This window comes from Aulonocara sp. 'chitande type north' Nkhata Bay, linkage group LG18 (assembly GCF_057382095.1).
Source record: "Aulonocara sp. 'chitande type north' Nkhata Bay isolate Kocher_YH1m ecotype deep benthic linkage group LG18, A_spYH_male_GT1.1, whole genome shotgun sequence".
Lineage (NCBI taxonomy): Eukaryota > Metazoa > Chordata > Actinopteri > Cichliformes > Cichlidae > Aulonocara > Aulonocara sp. 'chitande type north' Nkhata Bay.
Genome location: NC_141361.1, coordinates 20,460,571 through 20,483,918, shown reverse-complemented (window position 1 = coordinate 20,483,918; position 23,348 = coordinate 20,460,571). Strand labels below are relative to the sequence as shown.

Genomic DNA, 23,348 nt, shown 5'->3' with positions numbered 1-23,348 from the left:
ATCCCAACAAAAGCAATTGTGTCATATTACTGCCATCAAATTAAAAAATAACTAATACTTCTCATGAAATAGTAAAATAACCCAGTTTAAACATTTTATACGTTTTGTATGTATGTGAATAAAATATGGATTTATGAGATTTGCAGAAAATGGCCTTTCTTTTTAACGCACATTTCGCACAGCAGCCTAACATTAAATACAAATTTTGGTGGTTATAATATTATAGCTAATTGTTGTTAATTTACAGCTTCCAAACTGAATACATACGTGTTGTGACAGTAGCTGTGACTGGCTGGCTTCGACCTTGGTCCCGGAGCGCCACCAGGTTCACTGTATATTCTTCGCCTGGCCTCAAACCAGTTTGCACAAATGACGTGATGGTGCTGGGCAGCTGTGTAGTCATCCCTCCATCATTATCCTGGAAGAAAAGCAAGGATTAAAGTGACAAAGGGGAAGGAAGAGAGAGAGAAAGCTCCTATCTGTTTTAATTTTTCAGTAAATATCAGCAACTGTGTGGCACAAACAGCGTCTCTCAGTGAAGGTAAGAAAAAGGCCCTCCCCCAATGACAGAACTTCAGCAGCTAATTTACATGCAGTACATTTTCTGTGTTGTATGCTTAAACTTTTGGAAGGTTTAGCACATTAAATTCCCAAACCGAATATCAAACGGGCTAGAGTGATATTTCTCTGGCCATGTTCTGCAAAGGCAGCACTGTGTGCGTTTCCAAAGGCGTGTCACTCATCCATACAGAGTCACAGCCATTCCCAGCTGTTCTCAGAGAGCCAGCATTGCTAATGCACTACCTGCCATCACACAGATGTTACACCCACTGCTGGTCCGAGATCTCCAAACCCCTGCGCTTTGACGGTTGCTATTAAAACAGAACATATAACAGCTTGCTGCTTTCCTGAATCAAATCTGTAATTAGAGATGTAATCCATTTAATCACCTCAGCTCCAATTACCAGGGTGGGCAGTAACACTCACAATGGTAATGTTCTAACAACAAGTGGTGTTCAATCTCAATAATAATACAGTTTCATGGAGGTAATGCTAAATTAAGCAAAATGAATCACCACAAAAGTATATCCCACTCCCATCTCATGTGTCACTTTGCTCATAATTAGTCATCATTATCTGTGCCGACAAGATCGCTTTGGCGACTTAGTCCCTTGTATTTTCTATTGCTTCCGTTTCACTGGATGAAAAGAAAATGTAGCAATTTAACTGCCCATTCATACATTGACTGTTTTCGTTCTTTTCTAATGATAAGAACTAGTGGGAAGTGTTTTTAGTCATCTCACAATTCAGAGGAAAAAATTCTGTACAACAAATACATCTAATTTGTTTACAGTTACCCGCGCTGAAAACTTATGTGTGAAAATCATTCATTATCCTTTTTAAACAGACAGCAATAGACGGTAACAAGGAAGATCGAAGAGTTCCCCCAGCCCGACACACAAAAGTATAGTCTGTTATTCAAAGTAACGGTGACACTGCTTCCGGAAAAGACGTTCTCGTCTTTTGTCTTTTAAATGTCATGTTTAATGCTGTGAGCACAAATATCAAAAAATCATCAACTTTGCTGTCTTAAGTTGAGAAACACTTCCTCAAAGACTAGTAGGAGAAAGTTAACAACATGTGTGCACGAGCTCGTTTGTTATCCTCTCATTTATTAACACAATTCTTTTTAAGGTGATTTGAGAAAAATAGACTTGAATTGGAGTTTTTCATGGTTGCATTTTTTTAAAGTTGAAAGAGTCCTTACAGAAAACAAATATGACACTAATGAACACAAAAATTGTTTAATGTCAATATGTGACTGCAATATCTGTCCAATAACACCAGCCCTAGTTGTCAACTGACTGATTCTTCTGCTTTTTCTCCTTCTTGGTGTCTTTTATCTCATTCTTTCCCTTCCATCCTTTTCTATCCCACCAACCGTCTGCATGTCTGTGGTTCTCCGCTTTTCCTCTTTCCTGGCAGCTCCATCGTCAGCATCCTTTTTCCAGTGTATCTACAATCCCACCCCACCTGCACATGTCCAAACCCTCTCAGCCTTCCTTCTTTTTCTTTGCCTCCAAACTGCTCAACCTGAGCCGTCCCTCCGATATACAACTGCCTTTCTTTGTAGTCTTATCTATTTTTTTATTGAATTACAAAATCCAACATATGAGATGTTGCAGTACTGCACGCATGCAGTACAAAAACCCTGGCAGCATATTACATTATGGGAATGTACCATATATACTGTGCTATAGCAGTTTCTAACCATATTAATGGTGGGTCCTAAAGCTCACCTTCCCCCCTTCCCTCTCGCTTTGTTTCCTTTTTACAGGGTAGTGAGTTTTGTGTTTGTTCGCATAGGCCAAAGCTTTCATGCCTACTTCCATTACAAGATTGTCAAAATTCACAATCCCTACTGCTGGATTAAACCCACCAGGGGTGGGACTGCCAACTCATAATATGATTTCCCCTGCGGCTGGAGAGAGAGGGAGGGAGGGAAAGCAAGGGACGATTGAGGAAAGAATATGAAAGAGAGAGAGAGAGAGAGAGAGAGAGAGAGAGAGAGAGGGATGCGAGAGAGGTGAAACAAAAAGGGATGGAGGGCAGTTTCAAGGGGTAACTGAAAAAAAAAACAGTTACAGATTTCAACCAAGGGCTGTTGGATGGAAAATAGAAACAAGGGATTAGGTGGAAAGGCCCGGGAGGGATGGGAGAACACAACAGTGATGAGACATGAAGGAATGGACAGACCAAAGGAGGATGGGAACACTAAAAGCAATAAAATAAAATTAAGATGAGCACTTTTTTTTAACTTACTATCCTTAAAAGGCCTTGAAAAACAAACACACAAAAGCATCTTAACATCAGATTTGAGACTTAGTGCCTGGCTGGACCAAAGGATATCTCCCTTGAGAACACCTTAAAGGAGAAAACCAATTACTGTGAGAGGGGACAAGATTAGAGTTCAGAGTACCTGAGTTTACAGCAGGAATTAGAAAGAGAAAGGCTTTTGCTTTTTGGCTTTGAACCTGGCCCTAGTATGGCTTCGCGAAGGGTTATTCAGGAAAAAAGAGTTCAATGGCTCATCCATCTAATAGCCAATAAGCTTAAGACAATCCGCTCGTTTAATTTGGTATGGGCTTTAAACCCCCAAGAAAACCTAAATCCATGCAGTTTTCTCCCCGTTTTTACAGACATTCAAAGCTAGAGGATGGTATTAGTGAGATTTGAAAACAATTATTTCCAATCAAGATTTCACAAGCAAAACCCTGAAAAATAAAGAGTGTGCAAATATGTATCTAAAGCATAAATAACTCTTTATTCCTTCTGTTCACCTCACAAACACACGGGGATTAGGCGAGACTCGTGCACTCTCGCTTCTGAATGGGTAGATGTCACATGGTGCTGAACTACATTATCAATCCCTTGTTTTACTTTTCTGGCACTGTATGTGATAAAAAACAATCAAAATTCAACCTCTGAAGCACCATCGTAGACGTCGTCAAATCACATTGATTCAAATGTTCCAGCAGAGCCATTAACCAATGAAACGATGGTACGCAAATGTACTGAGAGTCTGGTTGCCTGGGCAGTTGATCATTGCGGTGAATAATCAACCTGTTGAACAATCGAAGCTCAAATAGCTTGCCTTGTGATTCCACTCAAGGTACACCCCAGCCACACACAAACACACACACACACATATCAGGAATGCCCAAAATCAAGAATCGCATCCATGTGTGTCATGTTTGAGTCTGCAAGCTTATTTAATTGTAAAAGGACTGATTATTATACAGCACTTTTCTACACTTTTCATTGTTTTTATGTCTTTGTATGTTATAATTTTGGTCTTCTTCTTAACCAATGGTTGACAGGCCAACAACAGCACTAGCGAAGGTAGTCGTGGCGACAATAAATGGTTACCTGTAGACAACAGTCTGCAAAACTCACAGCCAGCTGTGCGAAGGACTATTGCAGAACCATACTGGATATGTTTCACTGTACTTTCAGCATCTGTGGTGTAGTCTGACATAAGGAGGAGTGTCAATTCCATTCATTTAGATTCAGACAGGTAGATTGTACCTTGGGGATGAAGCTAATCTCCCATCCATCGAAGGAATAGTAGAACGGTTGCCAGTGGACCTCCACTGATGTCTCTGTCATGGATTTGAAGACTAAAACATCTGGACTTGAGAGATCTGAAGGAGTAGAGACATATCATTGTTCTTCAGTTAACCAACAGTCCATAAATCACAACTGTCTAATGCTTAAAAAACTCTCTTCTTTCTCTTTTTAAGTTTGGATACGTGAAAGTTTTCATAGTTTTGATGATATATAACTCACTGAAAAAGAACAGCTCATTCTTTAATTTTCAAAGTGCTATAATTAAATGTTTCCCAACAATCTTTCCAGAATATCTAATTAAACCCTTAAAATTAAGTTTAGCAAAAAAATAATGCCCAAAATAAATCATATTCTAGTGGAAAAATGGATCCATCAGAGTAAAGTGCCCTGAATCTAATTTATTAGTAGAAATTCTACTTAAATTAAATTCAGTTGTTGTTGAAATTGAGAATAATTTTACAAGCCAAGCCAGCACTAATAGCAATACACTGTATGTACCTAAACGTCACCTAATACACCGATCATACAATATTTTGCTTCCAGTGGAAGAAAAAAAAACTTATTCAGGGTTTTAATGCTTGCAGAGTGTTGGTAAGCGTGAAAGCAATTGGTGTATTTCAATATCAGGTGCAAGGACCCGGCATTAACACAGTGTGTGTGTGTGAGTGACACTAAGCAGTTGTTACAGGTGAAAATCACAAGCAATTTGCACAGACAAGCAAGTGGTATTCTCACTCTGTTGACACAGAGAAACATCTTTGGGAGGACTTGACAAAAAAAAAAAAAATCGTGATAGACACTGTGTGCACATTTGTTAATGTAGAACTGCACGTGCAATAATCCAGGAGCCCGGGGATATTGCATGAAGGTAAATTGAGATATTAAATTGGGAAACAAAGATGCTTTCAGGCTCTTTCTGTTGCACCACAAGGGAACATTTTATAAAAAAAAAAGAACAAAAAAAGAACAAAAACATATGATTGCACTTACAGGTCCAAACAGTAATACTGGCAGGAACGCTGATAGTGTTGTTAATGACAGCGAACACATTGATGTTGTACTCCATGCCAGCTTGGAGCTCCAAGATAGTGCAGGTAGTCGTGTTGCCTGGAATCCTTATCTCTAGCTGCACACCTGACAGGGAGGCAGGTGAAGAAATATACACCGATACATGGATGCACTGCTTTTTTTTTTTTTTTACAAAGAAATAGGAGATGTCGATGCTTTCAAGAGATTTCGAAGCAACGGGAAGTTAACTCACGGCTGTCCTGCTTTGAAAGGTCAGCGTGGATCTGTACTTACCTCCGGGGGTGCTCGGTGTGTAGGTCACCAAGAAATCTGTCAGCACAACTGACCCCTCCCACTCCAGCTCGATGGTTTGATCTGTCACCCCTCGAACTTTCAAGTTCATGGCGGGTGCAACTGTTAACGAAAAACAGAAAGCAAAACAACTAATTTGAATTTTTTTTTGTACATTTGTTTTTGGTGTAGCAATGAAAAATACAAATCTTACACTAGTAATCTGCTACTGTAATAAATATGTGATAAAAAAAAAAAAACCTTAACACAAAGCAAAACACTGAAAAATAGGCTTGAGTGGTACCATCTGTCTACCAGCAGCAGAAAGATGAGCAGCCGGACAATCTGTCCCTTCATCAGGCTGACACTGAAGCAGAAAGTTACAGGATTAAAATAGTTGTCATCAGCTTAGCGGAAGGAAATAACTACTGTTTTAACATGAAGATTTAATTATTATTAATTGTACGGATTCTTTTTTTAAGTAACATTTGGAACCATATTAATTCTTACAAAAATAATTTGTTTATTTGTGTGATTTGAACAAGTATCTGTGGAGATTACTTCAGTAGATGCCAAAAAAACAAAACAAAACAAAAAAACGACGAAGAAAAAAATGTTGTGCGCCTGCGGTGATGTGTGACTCACAAGAATGGCAATCTGTCTGCTCTGTGAGATGGGCGAGCGACAGATTGCTTCCAAAAAACGTTTTCTGTGTGGATTCGCCTACTTTAATCAGAAAACTGTGAGCATTTAGTAATCGAATTAGTATAAAGGCTGCAATTTGCAACAGAAGGTTCACATGGCATATGTCATTATTTCAGTGACTCGCACAGAGAGCAGTCAACCAGGTTGTGTATCCCTTGCTGTAATCCTTTGGTGAGCCAGCTTAAGCGCAGCCTGTCCAGTGAGTTAAGTAAGCCTGACATCCAAACTCTACAGATAAAAGATAATTTTACATGAGAGCTGTTGCCTTATCAGCTCAGCCAGATCAGTCAAAGGGCTAGAAAATGTTAAGGTGGTTATTAATCATGCCGATTTTAGAAGAGACATTAAAGTCTTACTTGTGGGCTTCGCAAGCTACTTATGTAGGAAATATGAGAATTTGTGTATTTTTGAAGCATTTCTGCAATAATCATTGAAGGTCCTGTGAAAAGGCTGAAACTTTTTAAAAGAAACTGGCTCGCTATAGTGGATTATACTGTGAGTGGAGTTTCTTTGGTGCACGTTCAACATAGCCAGACTTCAAACCCCAGTCAGAAAGGATGTTAGTTAGTTATCATCTTTCTTTGTTAACCCACACGTTGTCCTTCAGGCTCTGTGCGTGCTCCCATTTAAAGGAGGTGTTTGACCCATCATTTGACTTTTCTTTCTCACAAAGTGGATCGATTCAGTGCAGCCTACTTCAAGTCAGAAACCCCGTCAGACCAACAGGTGATGGAGATCTATAAAGAATGTGAGGAGTGTAACGGCAAAACAGAGCACTAGTTGAAAATAAGGTAAGAAAGCAATGCTGACGCTTGATCGGGTCTCTTTAGATTTGTGGCAACAAAGTAAAATTCATCCGTGCAACATTCTTGGTAATAACTATCCTCCTGACAGACTGATCAGTTTTGTAGTCTGTGTTCTGGCAGCAATTTCAGGACTGTACAACTAAACTGATGTTGAATTAGTACAAAATGTAAAAACATATCCCTGCACTATTTGTATCACATTTGTCTCATCACGCGTGCAATTATTCCACATTTCCTTTGGTGTTATTACCAACATATGGCTAAACAAGCTCAATGTATAAACTGTATCTATTCACCAGAGAATATAAATCACACTTATACCGCCGCCGAGGAAAAGAATCACTGAAAACATGTCACTTCCACTCAATTTACACTAAACTAACTAAATGATGCCTTAACTGAACACTTGCTTTGAGTCCGGTTATGTTTTAAGTTACAGTAAGAAAGACACAACCATTCATGCATGTCTTTGGCGTGTAGGAGGAAGCCAGGGTACGCAGGGGGAACACAAAAGTGCAGAAAGGCTGCAGATGTGATGGGTTCAAACTGGGGAGTGTCTTGCTGTGAGGCAACAGTGCTAACCACTGCACCACCATGTCGCCAGCTGACTTTGTGACAACGAGAACTTCTAACTCATTAATCACGGTCTTTGGTACTCTGCTATTTAGCCTGTATTTATTTAGATTTTAGAACATTAAGTATGCAATTTCTCTTTTTCCGATCTAACGTCAGATATGTTAACTAACAGCATTAAATACACTGACACTGAAGAAATTTTAAAAAACTGATGATCCATGGTAAGCTGTGATGCACTCCTTTTTTCTGGCCCATTACATCCTTACAGTGAGTTACAGCTTTTTTCACCAAATTGGCTATTAACTGTTTTTTGCTTTGTATGAGATAATATCTCAATTTAATGTTTTCTTTTTTCTTTTTAAAGAAAGCAGTGATGTAATTAAGAAAGTGCACATGCTCCACTGCTTATTGAGCAACATGCATACAAATAGGTTGTACAGCTAGTATGACCAAATTTCCTGCATCCAACTGGACCGTTGCAAAGCCACAGTTTGATTTAACGTTAAGCAATAGTAACTAGGCATGTTGAGCTTTCAGAAGAGGGGGAAATTCAGAATGTGTGCAAATGAAACCTGCAAATCACATATACTGTTTCAAAATATTCAGCTGACAAATTAAATAGTGAATGTGGCTTCCCAGCACAAGTGCTTTCTCTCATTCATTTCAGAGATTTACTATTATTTCCTTTGGAATGTCTCTCATTGACAGTTGAAAATGCCATAAATTGACACGCTGGGTGCTGGAGCAGCACCCGACAGGGGCGGGACTTGGCTAAAGGTCAGAAGCTTTTATTTATTTTTTTACATTTTTGCCTCATACCGCCACCCGTGCATTTCACGCAGGCTGACCAGACGTCATCATCATCGAGTGGCGAACCTATTTTGTGGTAATGGAGTATGAGTAGAAAATATATTTATAGATTATTAAGATCTTGGTTATGAAAATGTTCTTACCCATAAGGCAGGGAGTAATTATTATATTTAAAACTTTTGTTTGTGTTTTAATTATCCCGAAGTCACGCCTAAATAGTGCTCTGTTAGTTTAGACACTGTGATTAGAGACAGATGTTAGCCAGGTAGCCTGTCATACTTAGAGACAGCTTATTACACCCATCTCATATTTGAACAGATTGCATTGTTAAAGCGAATCCCAGACAGTAAAAGAATCCAGTGCTGGGTGCAAGAAATCCTGAACTTGAGATCATCAGGTCGTAAACCTAAGAGGTGGTGCTGAATGCAAATGTGGAGCCATAAAGAAAGACCGTCCACAACTCCCACAGGCAAACACAACAAAAGGGGAGGGGGAGACAAGTGAAGGACATAAAGGAGGTGAGACAAGACAGATGATACAAACAGTTTGACTTGGGGGGGAAAAAACTGTAGGATGGGCTGGATGCACAGAAGACACAGAAGAGGAGAAAGAGATCTGCTGGAGAAGAATAAATAATTTAACACTGAAAAACAACTAAAAGTAAACTAGAGCAAAAAGGATGAAAGAGAGAAGGAGATAAAGGAGAATTGTGATGGTGTGAAAAACAAAACTCTCCCCACCCCTGTGATACAGGACACTACAGCCGATCAGTGAATCCCCCACCGGAAACCCTTGGGCACTTTAGTAGAATTTTCCAGCACTTTCTCACGCACTCGACAGATGGGCCCATCCTGTACAGTGGCTAGATCATTTCAGAACTGAGGGGCAAATCCTGCAGCATTCACTTAACGAGATTTATTTCGTCAGTTCAACTTGTCAGGTATATAAAGGGAATGATAAATCAAAGAAGGGGCAATAATCCACGGGACAAAAGAATAGTGACTGAATAAGGTCATGCAAGAGATGAATGGATGAACTCCTCGAAAGCAAAGGCATACAATACTATGCAAAGGTCTCAAGCCACCCCTCATTTCTTGATATTTTCCTTCCGAGAAGCCAGACTTTCTTCGGACATTTCAAAGTGGTCTTGGGCAGTAGTTCTCCAGAGTTTCTGATTTCCTTTGGTTGTTGCCTACTTTTTCACTCATTTTTAGTCCACTCCTAGTACCTGAGCATTTTTAGAGGAATGCTGTTTTGCTTCTTACGCCACTTAACACTGACCTATGAACCACTCAAGAACCACTCCAGCTCAAGGGATAAACAACTGTGTCTATATATACAACTAAGCAAAGAACTGAATTTTCTAAAAGTATCTAAATGAAGAATGGCTCAAGACTTTTGCACAGTACTGTAAGTACAGCAGAAGGTCAGGGGTAGAGTGATTAACAAGGTTACTCAGAGAAGTCTGTCAACAGTATTAAATATTATTTCACTATGTGGCCATGTAAAAGCTCACTATCAAACAATTAAGTTGGGTAAGGTTTTGGTTAATTTTTATTTACCCTGATGAGTGGTCTAACAGAGGATTGGTGCATTCAGACATCCCATCAACATTTCTAGTTGGTGAAAAACCAAGAGTGAATGACAGGCAGCACCAACCAATCTTGGATGGAACTAATCGCCTCTCTTAAAACGATCCGCAACATAAATCACATATTTCAAAGTACACTGCTTGAATCACATGAACTAATTAAAATGCTCAAGGTTTTTGTCTTCTTCAGCTTGTATTCTTCTGAATGTTTGCTTGAGAAAGGGCAAGTTGCTGAAGGTTGTTGAAGAATCTTGCCCGGAGTGTTTAAGTCTCATTAAGTCTAATCAGTATACTATTATAGGCAGATATAGCAGTATCCACCGAACTAAGACCCCGATGGTACAACTTTAAGCACACAACGAAGGTCAGTGCATCATCAGAGAAGGAACTTACCTTCAGGCTGCTATGTGTAATGGAATTTTTCATATAAATCACGCTTAAATGACTAAACTGCATGTTTTACTGTTAATTATAATATTTTGGAGTTTCTGTTGGGTGGAAAAGAAAGGACAGATGATTTTTAGGAAGCAAATCACGACAGATATTTTGAAGATACAGTACAAGATTGTTTTCTTCCTCTGGCTCAGAGTAAAAGACTTACTGCTGCACTTTGAATGATCCAAACAAACCAATATCTCAATAATAAATCAAGCTGAAGTTAAACAGACTGAGTTATCAGACTCACAAAGCCTGATAATCGTGAATCACAGGCGCGACTACCCGCTGAAATGTGATAACTGCCAACACAGACAATGCTGAATAAAAAAAATAAACAACAAGCACAAAAAATTTCTTTTGTGTTGTTTTTACAATAGTCATTGATAGAGATGCAAATAATAATTTTGTGTTGCACATACAAAAAGAGCTAAAAAAAAACAAACAAAAAAAACAAGCTGAAGCACAGTTTCAGTCGAAACCATAATAACGATGTATGTTCTCACCCTGCTGAGGCTGTCCGTGAAAGCAACACGTGAAAAAAAAAAACCCACCCGCACAGCTGTCAGCCGATTGTGACAATGCATTACTGTGCGATGAGGCGAGTGTCACATTCCTGCCAAAATCGCTCGAGCTGTTAATCATAATATAATTGTATGGAGCAAAGTTAGTCTTTTAACAGTAGGCTTGTTTTAACTGGGCTGCTGTAAGTAACAAGGCCATGCTTTTGACTCATGAAGCCATAAAACTGACTGATGCGGAATGGGGCAATAAAACAAGGAAACAACATCTATAAGCAGACCACAGCGCCTAACTCTAAAAAATAAAATGTATACATGTGGCTTCCACTTTGTCCTTTTACAACACACATCCATTAAAATGGTTACATACATTTTTAAAAATCTATAATATTCATATAGTTTAATGGCATAATAAAGCTATTACAGCTATGGCGCATAAAGCCAGCAGCAACAGCCCTTAATATTAAAAGTACAGCAAAAGGTGATGCAATTTTGCTTGTATGACGTCAATAAGAGTGAATTTTTTTCACACCCATGCAGCAACATGCTTCCTCTTGCCTGGAAATGTTAGATGACGTGCTGCGGCAGCTTCTCGAGCCACAACTCCCGCCACGCAGGCTCTGCGGCTGTTCTAACCTGTCAACATCCTCGAAATGAGGATCCACGACCGTCACGCGCAGGTCGGGTAAGCGGTGAGGCCCGGGCCCCGAAGCTTTATCATAGCGCTGATATGATGAGAAATGTAAATGTCAGTTGTCACCACTGCAGCACTCAAAGGATGTCAACAAAGCAAGAGTGTCACTGTCTCTCCACAGTGGCGTCGGGACTCATAGAAATGATCGTGGAGCACTTCTGCTGTATGGCTGAATGTCACTTTCCTCCGGGTGATTTTGGCTTTTTGGGGGGAATGTATTTTTATGTAAAGATATACTATTTCTTACTGCACGCCTGAAACGTCCAATTTAAATTCAACAACCTCCATTATTTCTCGTAGCGGGAGAATATAGGCCACCATTATTGAAGCAAAAATACATGCCGCTTTCTCCAGTTTGTGATAACGTGAAACACTTAAGCCTGTCACCCTACAAGTCTCCGGTAATTGAACTGCTTCGTTTGGTATTCAGCAAACTATCCCCTACAAGCGCTGCCTATTTTGGTCTCTAATTACAAAGAAATAGGCAATTCGGTCTCCCTCACTTGGTGTAGATATTAAATGGGTGGGGTAGGACCGAGACGCCTTAGTAATATGATTTTGCATCCCTGCCTTTCTATCACTCGCTCTTCTGTCTGTCCCCATCCGTCACCACGTTGACAGGCCTCTTAAATGGCAGAGGAGGATCTGATATTTTGGCGTGGAGAGCTGGCTTTGAACAAAAGCGGCTCAAAAAAACGTCTTAGCTACGGCTAATATGACAGCTCTCCCCCAGATGAATGTGACTTTTGACAAATGAATGCTGTTACACCTTTGGCTGTCCAGCAAGTCAGGCACCCCACCACCTCCATTTGAAGCACAGATGGGTTTATTTTTCAGGTGTGCTTTCAAACCTGTGAAGTCTACTTCCTATCCAAACACTGCACTAGGTTGTTGCATTAACAACCTCCTTTGTTCGTGCACGTGTTCATGCAAGCTCTCTGCGGCAATCACAGATAGTACTGGGTATTTACAGGAAGCTTTAAGTTTCTGTGTTATGTTCCACTTAATGTGGAAGAAGTCAGTTAATACATTTAAGACAGAATTCTGAAAGTGAATTACGCACATATTTGATCACGGTTTTAGTCAAATAAGAACAAAAAGCCTCTTAAATGTGATGTTTTGCAGTTTTCCACTGCTTTATATAAAACTGTAAGATTTACATCTTTAGGTTTAATGACCGATAACTGATATTGCTGTTTCTTTGGGCTCAGGGAAATTGTGATGGCCTTCAGGTAATTTAATTAATTAACTGAATAACAATGAAGTTGCAGCCCTAGCTGTATGTGGGGCAAATATGTAGGACTTGTAAAATCTCTAGCTGGATGTAAAATAGTGACTAAAAATATCTACTGCTGGTAGTTTGTTTTTAACAAGAGACAATTTCTTATTTTCCTTTCTTTCTTTCTTTTTTTTTTAGATCTCTATAGAAATAACACTGATATCCTCTTTATAAAGATACTCGTCTGAAACATGTCACATCAAGCATGGTTATGAGATACATAACCAGAACTTAAAGAGGAAAACTTTATCATGGTACACTCAGGAAACACTGTTTACAGATTGTCTGTACACTGAAGTTGATTCTTGTTCCTCTGAAATGGTTGTTTTGGAGACAAGGACTAGTTCTGCGACCCCACGCAATCAGTCATTGCCTCAAACGATTTTTTGGTGCAGTAAGTCTGAGAAAGACCGCCAACTGTGCCACACAGTGCCAACTGTGGCACGCGTGCCTAGGGTTGCCAACTCCTGCTGTAACTGGACTGAACTTCAGTTGGGAGAACTGAGATAATCCATCCACAATACGAGGTTAGTTATCAACATACTGCTGCATGGGCTGAGCTGTAGTTACATCGTAAGGTTTTAAAAACTGAGCTTAGCAGTAATAAAAACCGAGAGAGTGATCACAGACTGTTTTTAGGGCCTTGTTGAGATTAAATGGAACAAGATACAAAGCATTAAAACATGTAAAAAACACAAAAGCCTTATTAAAGGCAGAGTAGTTTGGGCCCGGAAGCAGGACTCATTACGTCATCACTTAAAGACCGAATAGAGTCACTCTATTAAACATTTTAGCTACAATTCCATAAAAAACATGCCTCATTTGTAAAGAATTCAGTCTAATCTGTCTGTGGGTCACGCAGTGTTACTATAAAATCTGCTTAGACTGGATTTCTGTTCTGAGTGTATGATCCTGGTCACACCGATACCAAGTGTTAAGAAAGACATCTCCTTCTCCAAGAGTTTCTGCTCTAGGAAATAGAACCACAAACGTCAGACCAACTGCTTTTGGTACTTGCCAACAGGCAGACGATCAAAGCGATCAGTGGAAGATCAAAATTAGCAGCCTACCAGAGTTGCAGTCATCTCCAGCATATCCATCCCGACAGACGCAGAAGCCCTCCTTGCAGATTCCCTTCTTGCTGCAGTTGTTTGCACAGTAGACGAGCGAGCAGTCCTCTCCCACATACCCAGGCCGGCACTGGCACGTCCCGTTTATGCACAGCCCCTGGTCCGAGCAGTCATTGAGACACCTTCCGACCATGCAGTCTTCGCCTGTGAACGACTCCTCACAAACGCACTCCCCATCGATGCACAATCCGCGGCCAGAGCAGTCCGAAGGGCAGCGCGGCTCCGAACAGTTGTCACCTCCAAAGTCACGGTCGCACACGCACTCCCCTTCAACACACACCCCTTGACCGGAGCAGTCATTTGGGCAGCGAGGCTCGGAGCAGTTTTTGCCGGTCCACCCTTCCTCGCAGATGCAGCTGCACATATCGAAGCTGAAGCTGCCGTGGTTGCTGCAGCCTGGGACAAAGTCCAAACGGCCTGAAAAGACAGATTGAATCGCTTAGTACTTGATTCAAGTACAAAACCTCCCACACACACATCTTTAAAGCGGGAGTTTGAAAAGTTAGGGTCACATTACTTTGTGCATTTTGTGATACCTACCTCAAGTAACCACCATGAAATACATAGCATATTTGAAGAAACATATCAATTCAGTATAGAATAAAAAGTAACAACCAATCAGTTATCATTTAGTTAATGTTGTCAAACAGCCCTGATTAAAGAAACAGTAGTTAAATCTAAAATACTCCAACTTTTTCTACTTTGCCTTTCCCATCCTCCCATTGCTCTCGCAGGCTAAACATTTCATCCTCTTTCTGATTCTGATCGTGACTGCTGGAGATAATCATATTCTCACAGTGGAGATGGAGCGTTTTCAGAAAATATTTGACGGGGGGGATGGTGTCAATGGAGCAAATCCTTTAGCCATAATAAATTCTGTAACTCTATCAGTTGCAGTCCCCTCATATTATAATGGCAGCATCTCTTGAATAGACAACAAATTTTTGCCAGTAACAAAGGTTTCTCCACACATTTCAGACTGTGAGCAAGACAAAAAGAGGAAGAAGAAGAAGAAGAAAACCCACCTTCCAGCATCAATATTTTACTGGCGTCTGTCTTTTCTTTTCTGCCTGGTTTACAGTTCATGTAATTCTTTTCATAACGCAGTCTTATTTCTTTGCATTTTTGCCTCAAAAAGCTCTCTGCAACACCACGGTCTGTTTGTACAGATGCTGAGGGGATTTATAGACAAAAACTACATTCTACAAGTTTGTCTATAGTATTTGTTGTCAGTGTTAAACAGTACTCACCAATGGCTGAGCTCTCCCCGCAGCATCCGGATCCACACTGAGCTCTGAGCATGGAAACCTCTCTCTCTAGCATCTCCACCCTGGTGGCAAGCTGCTGGATTGTGGCCGTTGCTGGACAACCGCACGCTGCTTTGGGGATATTGATGCGGTGTGTAAATGTCACCTAAACAAGGAGAAAATTTTGACAACTAAGTGCATCCATTAGATAAAAGAGTCACCATGAAGTAGAAATGCATCTTTAATTAACATCTTGAGGAAATCCCGAGTATATGCACACACAAATATCTCCTTTCAAGGTGTTTTTATTACACAACCAAGAGGTGCTTAGAAACATTATCATTCATTGGGAGTCGTGCTCATGGCTTCCACAGATAGCTCTGTGATTCACCCTTTTAGCTCTGTTTTTGTGCTACTCTCTCCTGATGTAAATAGCTGTCTCTTTAGCTGCAAAAAAGTCTCTGCTGTATTCACCAGATAGTTGCCAGCTCTGCTGTTTAATGCTGAGCAGGTAGAGTGGGTTTTTAGAGCTTTATTCCCCAAAAACAGTTGCCTGCTGCAGCAAAAAATCAATGCTATGAGAATGACGGGAGCTTACCAAAAGAGTTGTTGGCCAAATCGCTAGAAGATAAGCTAGACTAGCTATAAGCTCTGTAAACCCAGGGAAGCTGTGGATTTGGGTGATAATTCTCTGTAGGTTTATCACTCTGAGCTGCCGTGTTCACATTATGAAATGTTTTTTCACATTGTCACGTTCTCATTCTAGCATTTTAAACTTCTAATTATTTATAATGGATGAGTCGGCAAAGACTGTTGAGCTGCATTTCATGCTCCAAAGCCTGAAATAGCACTAATTATATGACTTCTTACCTTGTGTGTGCTTGTGTAGAATCATTTAGAAACAAATATAATTCATGGATAATCATAAAGCTTTAGAGGTGTCCAGGTGAGACGTAAATGAAGGCCACATTTAAAGGACAGATACAGATAGGGAACAGATCCATCGTGACAAAGTTATTAATGTCTGGCCATCTATTTTTTTCCCTTCCATTCCTAGAGTTTCTCAACAACCCCCTTCCTTTTCTTTATTAGCATTGTCATTTAATTACTTTAATTAACTTAAATAATTAACTAATATATATATATATATATATATATATATATATATATATATATATATATATATATATATATATATATATATATTAATTCATTTATTTTATTCCAATCTTAGGATTCTGATCATTTTTATCATAGATGACATTGTTGTTGTTATTAGTACTCGTTCATCCTTAACCCATCTTGGTCATGTGTGATGTAATTAATCACACTCACACAGCCTTGAGTGTAGTATGCGTCACACTCTTTTACACGCCAGTTACCCTACCATCTACCCCCCTTCTATCCTGTTTGTTTTGGCTTTGTCATGCTTTCTTTGTATGTTCATGTCTTGTGATGTTGTTGATCTGTTTTTGTAAATAAAGCCGTTTTAAGCTGTAGTGCTCGCTGTCTGGATCCAGCTTCTTTTCACCCACCCAGACCATCTACATCCTAACCACCTGTCCTTCGCGCTCTCTATTACCAGAATCTCACTGTAGAACAATAGTTTTCAGTTTGACAGTTTCACTTTGACTGGATTTGTCAAACCCAGTTTAAAAGAAGAAGAACAAAACCCAGACAGAGAAGCGGAGGGTTATGTGCCCAGATACAATTTAAAATTCACCTGTTTGCACTCTTGTTGGAGAGCGCTGAATCGTAATAAAGGGAACTATTAAGGTTCTGTCCCACATTAACTGTTACAACTTGATTGTCATTAAACAGGACATAGTTTAAAGTAATGAGGTTGGCATATACACTACGTAATCCCTGTGAGTCAAATGCTTTGGCTTCATGCTAAACATTCATGGCAGTTTTTTTATTCCTAACCTGAATCTGAAGAGAGGTGGTAACTTTAATAAGGTCATCTCAGAAAGAAGCCCAACTTACCTGCTGTTCAGTTTTATTATTTACAAGGGGTAGCCAATCAGGAAAATACTGCCTAAAAGGAGGGCGACCTTACAGGGAGAGGAGCTACAATCAGGGGCTGCAACAAGGCCCAGTATGAGATAAACAGAGATTTTTTTGATTGCTTTTTTGTTTTAATTAACTCTGGCAAAAACATCCCCATGAAACTCTTTCGTATCATATCTTTTCACATTAGATCATTTAATTCAACCCAAGAAGTCTCTTCACGTCTCGTAGCTCTTCCAAATTTTTAATGCTAATTACACACAAATAAAACACTGTTGAAGCACCCACCTGGCTCTCAGCATCCAGTGTTTGCTCTGTGTATTCTGTTGCTCCATTTGGATCCACTGGACCCTCTACAGAAGGTCTGGATCCCAACTCAGCACGAGAACCTATGATAGCAAAAAGAACAAGTCTCAAAAACTTCTTAAAGGCTTGTGTGTGTATTTGTGTGTTTGTGCGCGCACGCGCAGGACCAGAAATCGATCCTCACCGTCCCCTGGGCCTGATGGTGCAGAGGTGTCCAAGTCAACAGAGCATAGAGACTCCAAGGGTACGTTAATGTTATAGACGTGGTTAAAGACCAAAGGTTGCTCCCGCAGGGTCTGGTTGGCTGATAAGTCGGAGGGGGGCAGATCCCCCCCTGGGGTCTGCCTCCTCACTCTGGTGGTACGAACCAGCCTGTTGTCTCCTGATGGAGCAGCATGAGCGGCACCCTGGAGTGAGACACAAAATGAAACAAAAAAATAAAAACCAGGACACGTGGTTTGTACTCAGAGGCTTCCAATTGTTTTTTTCTGATACCTTCTGTTTACAAAATGATAGAGTGAAAACTCAGAGGAACCCAGGGGACACAAAACAAGATGACACTAATATACAGTATATGAAAGATTTTCTCACTGGCTGCAACACTGACAAAACAATTTTCACATGAAAAAATTGGGTCATTTTCAAAATTCTGTGGTGACAGTTTAGTGTTTTCAGCTTGCACTCCCAGCGTGTGAGGTAGAGAATTTGGAGAATTACTGACATTTAATAAAGAAGTAATATTTGAAGCAGAAAGGGAATGATAAGTAAAAAAATACAGCCTGAAGCAGGTACATTTGAACTCTACTGGATGAGCTCTTAGTATAGAGTAACTGCACCTATCTACACAATTAACTGTTTGTTAAACTCATTCCCTCAGTAGCACAGCAAATGGTACAGTATGTAGCATATATTTCTCAAAATGTTTCCACATGGCACAGTAGCTGTACACCTGTATATATTCTGCTGTAGCAAATTAATCAATAAACTAATATTTTTGTCAGTGCTATCACACTATCATGCTATAGCTATAGCTTGATAATATAGGATTTTTAGGATTTCACTAACATCTGTTATCAGCTGGTAGTTGTGGCGATTTGCCAACAGGCAGGTTGCAAAGTGTCCTCTGGTGGCCTAACTGCAACAGCAACACGTTGTAACATATTGGCAAATAGCTAATAGTGGCCAGTAATATTGGCCCACAATAACTGGTTAAATACAGACTACATGTTAGTAAGTTTTTGGTGATTACTTTTCTATCTATAGTTTATTTCAACTTGACCATTATTTAAGAGTCACAGAGTGCATTTGCCAAAAGCATAGACACTTCTCAGAAAAGTGTATTCATCTATCTGCTTGTTAAGTGGTGGCACATCAGCCCCAGTCCAAGTCAGCTATACGTTGACTGAGGCTGTCTTCGTAAAATGTTACGTTCCCTGCGCTATAGTGTTTATATTAGCCTAATGATAGCTCTGCAGCTAGCCACTAGCTATCATTATATGTAAACTTGCCCAACCACTAACCCTGCTATTTAGTCTTTTGTCTTTGTTTACATCCAAACTTGTAGAAGAGCTGTACATTTTAGCTTTTTAGGAACACCAACGGTCAGAACATGGTGTATTATCTTTGTACTGAAACTAGCAAGCTAACGTCCTGCTAACTAAAACTCCTAAATCCTCTTTTTCATCGATGCTGTTAAAATTTATTGTTACACCTGGCAGAACAGCCACACTGATGATTTTATTGAAGTTGAAAGAATTTGGACCACTTTCCCAGTGCCTCAGTATCTCGGTTATTACTGAACTGAAGGAGGGTTTGTACCCGGACATAGCTAATGATGTCAAACCTAACAAGTGGACAGAATTAAAAGAAAGCAAACTGTTTGACAAAACATATCTTGGTAATACAAATCAAACAGCTATTACTGGAACATGTCTTACATCTTTACTGAAGAATGATAGCAACATGTCTTAAGTTTTTTCCCCTTCGATACCTGTCCCATAATTCTATTTTATTCTATTCTGTTTTAAGTTAGTGAATGTGATCTCTGCCTATACAGCTTATTAGGGCTACCCTTCGAAAAACCAGCAATCTGTTCTAATGGTTGTGTGACCAGGAGATATTTTATTTTGTATTCTTATGATCACAGTTATAATCAGAAGTATCAATCATTAATCATTTACCATTGTTGAACCAGTTGACAGAATAATCTTTGAACCATATCTATGTTAACATTAATCTACACAGATTATCAGTACTTTAATCAGTCTATTGTTGTTATTTGCTTAAAGCTGTTTCACAGTTCTGTAACCACTCAGAAGCCTGTGGGTCCTGCTGGACCCTGCCTTAGTTCTATGTTCAGTTCTGCACGTACACAGGCCTTTAAAGTACATGCACGCTCTTATATAACACATGCATGTGTACACACACACTTAGTAAGAATAGGAGGGTCGTCTGAGGACAGTTTTCTGATAGATATACTTTCACAATAGACACGAATAGATATACACACCACACGCACTGGTTTTCTCTGAGTGCTGGGCTGAGTGGAAACATCTGGAGGCCTTATAAGGAGAACTTGTGGAGTGAGGGGAACTTCCTGAGTTCTGAGAACTGACTGATACTTATCATGTGACTTGACGTCATCATTGTAATAAAAGCCTTGTGAGATGCTTGTTCGGGGGAGATCGGCTCTAAAAGGCTTGTGATGCTCATCTTCCCCATATGTACATATGTATAATAAAAATCACTATTCTGACATCTACTGAGACCATCCAGTCGTTTGTCTTCTCCTCAAAACTCGAATCATGACATTTCTGGTGCCGAAACCCGGTTTGGGGGGAGACTAATGGAGCCTGGCTGACGGTCTAGTGGTGTCAGACGGACGGCCAGGAGCTACACTGAGTGATGGGCCCCGAAATATGAGAGGTAAGCACCGCCTGTTGATGGATCTCCAAAGGTGCCGAATTGGAAATTGAGCGCTAAATTAAAGGTTCACTCAGTGGGGCTTCTGTTCTGTCCGGGGTGATTTTGGGGTAATTAGTGTTAAAGGCAGGGAATAGTGAACTGAGTAAATGTATTGCTGTTCATTGTGGGAGCGAATTTTAAGAGGTTTAAGAGGTTATATGAGGTTAAAATAACACGGTTTAAGGTGTGTGGAAACCGATGTGGGTGGCTGGATGCCAGCAGTCACCTGGTTAGTGTAGGGTATTTGATCCAATCGATTAGCAGAGACTGGGTCTCGGGCTTCAGATAAATGAAACTGGATGGCAGGGGTCCAACAGTGAGGCTTTTAAAACAAGTAAATTCGTTTAGGACTGAGAGCTAGGCTCTCTAAGAATGCAGTTGTCCAGCAGGTGGCACTGACCCCTAATCGCGGACGCGTGGTTAGGTTTTAGCCCGGAGTTGGCCTTCCGCGGGGATTCGGACTCCCGTCAAAAAGGCTAGACAATCAATGGGTGATTGTCTTATACTGCATTTTTTGATCGACAGGGTTGGACTCGGCCGGGACCACACAACGTCGTTGGTCTGAGAGTTTTAAGTAAAGCTGAAGGCGTGGGTTTGATACTAGCGCCAGAGGTGGAGCTCCTTTCCAGCTGCGGGAAACGGTTATAAATTAAGTAGAATTTAGTAATGTGACCGTTTTCAAGGCGGCGTACTTGAAACGTGTAATTGACCAGCAAGGCTAGGCCTGGGCTATAGGTGCTTTTAAATTAGTCAAAAAGTTAGGTGTAACCTCTTCTGGCATATGACGTCTATGCGGGCCCGTGTGTATATAGATTATAAATTACCTGTGTGTGTAAATAAGTTGTATAAATCTGTTAGATCTGAAACTCCGGCTAAAAACTTCATCTCTAGAAAAACTCTTTTCTCTTCTCTCCCTCTTTCTCTCAGATGGGATTCTGTGTGTGTATGTGTGCTGGAGAAAAAAAAAACATGTATAAACATAACTGCCTAAATTATTGAACTCTTGAGGAGGGTTGATTTCAGAATCAGAATCAAACTCAAAAACTTTATTGTCATTGTCATGAGACCAACGAAATTAAGAATGGTCCCCGATCATTGCATCATCCCTAGCAATAGTTGTCAAACCATATCTTTTTTGACATATAGTGAACTGTGAAAACTCATTGAGAGTACAGGGGAGGTTGTCAAATGTTGTCGAGTATGCCTACTTTTTACTTGACCATACAGGTTTAGCCTCATCCTTGAACACTGTATTGTGTTTGTAGCTCTCAAATAAATACAAAAAAGCGTTTTCTTTAAAAAGAAATCTGAGAAAGGAAAAAAGATGTCAGTTACTAACTGGTGGAGAGAACATTAGCTTAATTAGGTAGCTAGCTGCAGATGTCAGGGACAGCTGTCACTGTCAAGGAAAAAAGAAAAAGAGGAGCTTGCTTTTGTCGCACTCTTTCTACCTCTTTCACTTATTACAGAAAACTGCACAAGTGTAACGCAGGAGCAGAAAGCTCGACAAACACAACATTAACTAAGACAGTCAACTGTGAAACTTTGAGTTTAATAACTGAAACAGTCTACTTTCTAGAAGAAACTGGAACAAACTGAAATGCAAGCAGTCGAACTCATTATTTCTTCTCGATATTCAAACTGGCCAGGGCAGGATTTCAGTGGATTTGTGCCCAGAATCAAGTGATTAACATTACTGCCAATAATAGTTCAGTGGAAATAAACAATGAATGTGAAAAAACAGTGCTACTCATTAAAAGAAAAAAGAAAAAAAAAAACAGAAAACAGAACAAATAAAGAAACCAACAGGAATATTTTTTTTAATTCACCTGTAGAGTGAGAAACAGAGCCAAAACCAGGATCCAGCTTGTTGTGGGCACACTGGCCTGGTGATGCTGTCGTGCCATCGGCATGCCGGAGACAGCCCGAGTGAACAGTACCATCCACTGGAAACTGCGAAGGAGCAAAGAAGTAGAAGAGAAAGAAGTGAAGCAGGGAATCATTAAAAATTAGGTTTCAGGAAAAGAAAAGTATGGAATTACTCCTGTGTCTGTGCATCTCTCTGTCTGCTGTACGTGAGCGAATGGGTAGTTGTAGTACCTTCAGCTTATCCGCTGTAAATGATAAATAAATGCCTTTGATCTGATGTGAAATAATTGGCTTTATAGAGAAAAAGAAACTCTTCCGGGGATTATGGAGTCAGCTAAGAACCTTTGAATGGATTTCACTGTGCAATACCAAATATTTGATCTTCCCACTTGGGAGCAATACAGAAATATTGCTCAGGGAGAGGGTTGATAGATGGATTTCAGCAGAGACACGGTCTGAGTGATGCTGCTGTAATCCCCTCTCCGTTGAGCAGAAGAGGGAGAACGGGAAACTACTGGAATAAAAGCCGCACAGCTGATGCAGATGCTCGAAGCAAACTGTCAGATATCAGCAGGGACATGACAGGACTGAAGTTTAATTTTAAAGCTGCTAGTTTAGTCACAATAATAACACAATTTTAAAGCTGCTAGTTTTGTCACAATAATAACACATTTTCATTTTATGCTCGACCGTAGATATTCGCACATTACCCCTAAGTTTTAACAGACATATGTGGTTAGTGGGGGCGAAAGGAAGGAGTTAAAAACGAGTCTGTGTTGTCTGCATTCAAAAAACCTTTTATCACAACAATACAATCTCATGTTGGTGAAGCAGGCTATTGCTCTCAGCTGGCTCCTTTTGTGAGAGACAGATGGAAATGTTCTTATCGCACCTAACTGGCTCAGGCCTTTTTTTCTTCTTTTTTTTGATCATTTAGGGTGGAAATGTTGAAACATGAGTGTATTTGCACATAAA

General features: G+C 40.1%; 1 protein-coding gene across 4 annotated transcripts in view; it reads right to left on the bottom strand.

Annotated features, from left to right (window-relative positions):
• The window catches only part of tnr (tenascin R (restrictin, janusin)), a 211,824-nt gene that overhangs the window by 58,810 nt on the left and 129,666 nt on the right, over positions 1-23,348 (bottom strand). For all 4 annotated transcript variants that reach the window (XM_086273408.1, XM_086273406.1, XM_086273409.1 and 1 more), the window contains exons 4-12: positions 22,334-22,457; positions 17,725-17,947; positions 17,523-17,623; positions 15,228-15,390; positions 13,918-14,394; positions 5,434-5,553; positions 5,122-5,265; positions 4,090-4,205; positions 268-418 (exon numbers count right to left, since the gene is read on the bottom strand). In XM_086273408.1, coding sequence (XP_086129534.1) covers positions 268-418; positions 4,090-4,205; positions 5,122-5,265; positions 5,434-5,553; positions 13,918-14,394; positions 15,228-15,390; positions 17,523-17,623; positions 17,725-17,947; positions 22,334-22,447 — 1,609 coding nt within the window. In that variant the 5' untranslated portion in view covers positions 22,448-22,457. The remainder of the gene's footprint in view (positions 1-267; positions 419-4,089; positions 4,206-5,121; positions 5,266-5,433; positions 5,554-13,917; positions 14,395-15,227; positions 15,391-17,522; positions 17,624-17,724; positions 17,948-22,333; positions 22,458-23,348) is intronic.